The 6431-nt window shown below is 44.0% G+C and overlaps 1 protein-coding gene across 1 annotated transcript in view; it reads right to left on the minus strand.

Annotated features, from left to right (window-relative positions):
* Positions 1–6431, minus strand: part of Efcab6 (EF-hand calcium binding domain 6) — a 190055-nt gene that overhangs the window by 142088 nt on the left and 41536 nt on the right. The window contains exon 5 of the mRNA XM_021217148.2: positions 3561–3652. Within this exon, the coding sequence (XP_021072807.2) occupies positions 3561–3652 (92 nt within the window). The remainder of the gene's footprint in view (positions 1–3560; positions 3653–6431) is intronic.

The raw sequence follows: 6431 nt of genomic DNA on the forward strand, positions 1-6431 counted from the left end.
TGTGTGTGTGTGTGTGTGTGTGTGTGTGTGTGTGTGTGTGTTCTCCCCACCCCCACCCCTTCCATTTCTACCGTTTGAATGTGTCCTCCAGACTTTGGTGTTGTGTACTACACCACCAAAGGGCTTAAATAAGTAACCATGACTGGATAGCTGCTACTCCCACCCCTTACCTTCCTCCAGTAAGATTAGAGAAGGCTGTGGTGCTGGGGCTTAGATCTTGGACTTCCTGGCCTCTGGAACTCTCAACAATAATTTCCATGCTTAGAAATTACCCAGGCTGTGCATCCTGTTATAGGCACACAATTACCCGGTTTGTGTATTCTGGTATAGGCACATGACTACCCAGGCTGTGTATCCTGTTATAGGCACACGATTACCCGGACTGTGTATCCTGGTATAGGCACACGACTACCCAGGCTGTGTATCTTGGTATAGGCACATAGAACAAAGCAGGACATATCTTCCTGGAAATGCTATTTCAAGTGCCCTCTTCTTCCCAACCTTCGTCCTGTGTGGCTGTCCTCTCTGTGTCTTTCTGCTCTACATCCATCAGAGCTGCCTTCCAGGCCACTGGTATTCTGTTCAGCTGGATTTACCCTGTTCTCACTAAGTCTATTCCTCTAGTTCCCAGCATCCCGAGTTCCACTGTGCAGCAATGTCACCAATAGGCTCTTCTCTCTGGGTCTCCCCACTGAGGCTTTGCCTCTTGTCTTCATTACTTCAGATGGACAACAAAACTGAACATAGGAATTCACTAGGAGTGGACAGGAATTCACTATGACTTAGCCAAAGCGCACAGAGCCAAAGCCAACTGTACAGAAAGTTTCCCCCTCTGGACTCCAATTTTCACTTCATGTTGGCCTCTTCAAGGAGTTCGACTCTTGACATCACACTAAGACATTAAACTGCCTGTATAGATTTTTGACGTTTTATTCAGCATTTTCACTGTGTTCCATAGAAATGCTGTTCATGGTACATGACCTGCCCTATCCGTGAGATGAGACTTGGTCAGAAAGCATGGTCTCCTAGAGGATTCGGCGTCACAGAAAGTCAGGATCTTGCAAATCTAGTTTAAATCATTAGCCTTTTATGGTGAAGAAAATAATTTAGGGTCCTTCTCATCTCAAATTATCAGTCTAAGGTTTCATAGTAAGATGCACACACAGATCTGCTTTCCATTTTTCTAGCTCTTTAGGGTTTAGGGTTTTGTTTTTGTTTTTGTTTTTGTTGTTTTGTTTTTGTTTTTCAAAACAGCTTTTTAAGTTTTTTTTAAACAAAGAATATTTAAATAGGTGATGGTATACCCAACAATATTATGTCAAGAGACTAGACATAGTCTGTAAAGCGTTCTTCTGAATAACAGGAAAGCACAAAGTTGGATGCCTTATTCAACGTGGAACAGAGCGCTGAGGCCTTCCAGTCATGCACTATTGTATCAGTATGTTTCTGGTACTGTGACAGAACACCCAAGTCTGGGAAATTTATAATGAAAAGATTTGTGTTAAGGAGTTGGTTAAAGAACTGGAAGGCCAGGGTCTCTAATGAAAGCCTCATGCTCTTTCACTCAGTGGCAGAAAGTGGAAGAGCAGGTGTGTGTGGAGGAACAGGCACACATGGAAGAAGGACCCTGAGAGCAGAAGGTAGATGATCTAGCCCCATGAGAGCAAGAACCCACTAACATGAAAACATCTTTTCCCCCAGGCTCTTACCCCAAAACCAACTTCTTTCCATCACACTCCATGCCCAACAATACTAACCAGTCTGGGAACTAAGGTGACCACGTGGACTTCTGAGAGTTCACTAGTGATTTTTTTTTATTGTGACTTAACAGAGGAAAAGCCATAAAATTTGTCTTTATGAATTGGGGGTACAGCTAAGTGGATAAAGCACCTGCCTGGCATGTGTGAGATCTCTGGGATTCAATCTCTTACTCCCACAAAAAGAAAAAAAAAAGAGAGCCACTGGACCATTTACACAGTTCAGTGTGTTCAGCATATGTGAGATACTGTACAGGAGTTTTAAGGGTCACAGATCCTCACCACCTCCAGGCCCCTGTCAGCTGAGGCTCCCCATTGCTCCCGGCTCCCCATCACCCCTTCCTTCTGTTACAGTGGTACTTGTGCCTAAGAGGCAGGGATTGGAGGTAGGGAGTCAACCGTGACTCTTAAAGTGCAATACTGAAAGGATACCTTTTATTTTTATTTATGTGTGTAAGTAAATGTGTATATCCCTGTGTGTCTGTGCACATGAATGCAGCACCCATGGAGGCCAGAAGGTAGCTTTGGATCCCCTGAAACGAGATGTAAAGGCAGTTATGAGCTGCCTAACATGGGTGCTGGGAACTGAACTCAGGTCCTCTGGAAAGATCACTGTGGTGGTTTGAAAAGGAATGGTCCCCACAGATCCATGCATTTGAATGCTTGGCCACAGGTAGTGTCACTATTAGGAGGTGTGGCCTTGATTAGGTAGGTGTGGCCTTGTTGGAGGAAATGTGTCAGGGTGGGCGGGCTTTGAGGTCTCCTATGCTCAAGCTCCACTCAGAGTGGAACATAGTCCCCTTCTTCTGCCTGCTGATCAAGATGGAGAACGCTCAGCTCCATCTCCAGCACCGTGTTTGCCTGCATGCTGCCATGTTTCCCACCATGATGCTAATGAACTAAACCTCTGAACTGTAAGCCAGCCAGCCACAATGAAATATTTTCCTTTATAAGAGTTGTCATGATCATGATGTCTCTTCACAGCAATGAAACCTTAACTAAGACAAGCAGCAAGGGCTCTTAAGCTGCTGAGTCATCGCTCCAAGCCCCAAATTTAATTATTGCAATTGTTTGAGACACTTCATAGAAAATGAAATGATTCACAAAATCAGATAAGCAGGGCAGAATTTTCTTACTAAGACAGTATTTTCTAAACCATAAACTGGAACCCAAAGTATTCCTGCTGACAGAATCATTGAAGGTTGTGTGGCAGCGCCCACAGGCTGCAGTGAGTCAGTGAACCACACATTTTTGCTAAAGTCCTGAAGCACTGGGGTGATTTTACAACACCTCTAATATCCTGTTTCCATCCAACTAAACACTCGCCTTCCAATGAACGGCACAAAAATGTACAAAAGACAATGCCTTTCAAATCTGGTATTAAAACCTGTTATTTCCAGATTTAAAATACACCGTACAAGAAATATTTTAAGCATGACTTTACCGGCTATGTTTGTGTTCTATTACAGCCTTATTCTTCCTTCTAAATGAAATTCTGACAGGAATAATCCATTAAGTGTTACACAAATAAGCTCTGCCTATGCGCTTTCTAAGGAGATGCAGATATAAGCCAAGCGTGGTGGTGCAAACCGAAAGCTCCAGCACCTAAAAGGCTAAGGCAGGAGGATTATGAGTTTAAGACCAGCGTGGGATACACAGCAAGTCTCAGTCTCTGAGAGGAAAGAAAGAGATACAGACACACATATCGATGCATTATTAGGCATGGTTCTAATGACCTGCGTCCTGAATCTATACATCATTCCAAATATCAAATGTTAATATGGGTGAGAGAAAAAGGCTTACCTCTTTATACCACTGATGTTTATATCAATTCCACCACCAAACCTGGAGAGGAATTCAAGGTACGGCACATTACCCATGCTGCTGATCGGGATCTACGGTCAGACAGGAAGAACAACAACACGTTAGAGAGTTGAGACCCCAGCCCCAGACAGCACAGCAGGCCCCTGTGTCTATAATGTAGTAATGCCGAAGCTGCTAAGGGAATAGACACTGTTAGACGTGTGCAGGTCCTTGCTGGGAGTCAGGATCTATATGTAGCTTCAGAATGCAAGGAGCGAGGCTAGTCTGTGCCCAAGGAAAAGCCAACATGTGTTTACAACACTACCAAACTTCTGACCTGAGACAAATCTAACATGGACACAGAAATCAAACAGAATCGGGGCAAACATTTCCTGTGTGTACGTGTAACTGTTAGCTGAGCAGAGGACAGAGATGTTCATCTAGTTTCAAGGCAGAAACTGTCACTAAAGCTATTTTCTAATAAATTTCTAATTGTGGTTATTGATTTCTTGGAGAAAGGACGGCATGTCACAGGATAGGTGGGGAGGTCAGAGGGCAGCTTGTCAGAATCAGTTCTTTTATACCATATGTGTTCTGGAGAATGAACTCAAGTTGTTACGGTAATGGGCAGGCACCTTAGCCCACTACTGAGCCATCCCGCTGGCCCAAACGTTCTACAAAAGATACTATTGGGTCAAGTGAGTTGGCATGAACTACAGATTAAATAAAATGATTTAATCAATTGAGATTGACACTGCACTGTGATCACGTGAGAAGTTAGTCCTTGTTGTTAAGAATTATATGTCCCGAGGTCAGAATGAAGAACTGTGAGACTATCAACTTCCTTGACGTTCGAAGACTTTCCTCCAGAAAACGAAATGCACTTTAGTGTGTTGAAGACCACACTAGAAAATAGGAAGGAACTCCCATGTACACCGATCAAAAGAATTAACCTCACGAAAGAAGTTGCACTCCTGAAAGCGACCTACAGAGTCAGTACAATCCTTGTCAAATTCCAGTAATATTCTTCACAGAAAGTCAAAAACAAAAAACAAAAAACAAACAAAACATCATATGGAAGTACAAAAGACTCAAATTACACTGCAGAGCCATGGCCACAAACCTAGAATGATGTTGACATAAACACAGCCTCTGAGGAATAGGACAGCCTGAAGGACCCGGAAGGACATGTACACACAGTCACCCCGGCTCACTGGTTCTCAGCCAGGAGCACACACTGAAGAGATGTCAGCCTCCTCTAACTCATGGCGCTGAAAACACAGGACAGCCAGAGGCAGAAGACTGAGACTAGATCCCTGGCTCGCCCTGCACAGAAACTGAATGCATAGAGGACATTACTGTGAGATGTGAAGCCCTGAGAGCCCTGAGGGACAATGCAGGAGCAATGCTTAAAGAAACAGGCACAGGCACGGGCTTTCTTAAAGTATCTGCAGCTCTGGGAGCACAGCACACCTATCAAAGCGGCTCTGCAGCAAAGGACCAATGGGCAGAGAGAAGCAGCAGGCATGGGGCGGGATAAAAGCTCTGCCAGCCAATCATCTGACAGGGAATTAGTATCTAGCGTATATAAAGAGCTTAAATACCAAAAATTCAATATGGAAGGAACAAATAATCTGTAAGCAGGTGAATGAGTGGAACAAGATGTTCTCAAGAGTTTAAGTGGCAAATAAATACACAAATAGGTGCATGCCCAACCTCCCTAGTCATCAGGGAAATGTAAATTCAATCTACACCGTGGGCCGCAGCGGACGGGTTGCTCAGTGGGTAAGACTGCTTGTTCGGCAACCAGAAGGACCGGTGTTTGTGTCCTCTGCACCAATGTTAAACAAAAAAATAGAAAAATCAAAAATAGCTTTAAAAACCCAGTCCTAGATACACATGCCTGTAACCCCAACACCGGGGACTGGAGGCAGGTGGATCCCAAGAGCTCTCTGGCTTGCTCTGACCTCTGCATATATGCACATATGGACTTGTACCTGCACACTGCCATGGACGCACACACAGCGATGCATGCACGCGCGCGCACACACACACACCTAAAATTAAAAATTTAAGTGACATGGCTCATCTTTTTTTTTAGCTCCAATGTGTTTCTATACCACTCTGGTCATTTAAAAAAAATTTAAAAGGCCGATGGAAATGTAAGCATCACAGAAATCAACATGCGGGGTGTTTACAAAAACTAAATACACAACTGCTCTGTGATCAGCTGCACCACCCCTGGGTACATAATGAAGGACCCTAAATCTGCACACCACAGAGATATTTAGGCACCCGTGTTCACCACTACACCATTAATAATCAAGTGAGGGGTGCAGCCTACACATCCATGCTTCATTCTGAAGAATGAAACTATGTCATTCTCAGGAAAAAAAAAATGGATAGAACTGGAGGGCATCGTGTTAGGTGAGGTAAGCCAGACGCTGGCAGACTTAGCAAACATGCTTCCTCATATTCCCAGCCTAAACTTAAAAATAAAAGAGTTTGAGGCCAAGCCTGGGCTACAAAGTGAGTTCCAGGACAGCCAAGGCTATACAGAGAAACCCTGTCTCAAAAAGACAAAAATAAAAACAAAAAAAAAAACGAACAACAACAACAACAACAAAAAGACACATCATTTCTCAGCCTTATGGCTGAGATTAAGTGTAATAGAATACATGTTAAAGTAAAGGGAGGACTGCCGGGAAGAAGAGAGTGATGAAAGGAAGGACTGTTGGGAAGAAGGAAGGGATGAAAGGGAGGACTGCTGGGAAAGGGGGGTGAGGGATGAAAGGGAGGACTGCCTGGAAGAAGGAAGGGATGAAAGGGAGGACTGCCGAGAAGAAGAGAGTGATGAAAGGAAGGACTGTT

The sequence above is a fragment of the Mus pahari genome, chromosome 17, assembly GCF_900095145.1.
Source record: "Mus pahari chromosome 17, PAHARI_EIJ_v1.1, whole genome shotgun sequence".
NCBI classification, from domain to species: Eukaryota; Metazoa; Chordata; class Mammalia; order Rodentia; family Muridae; genus Mus; species Mus pahari.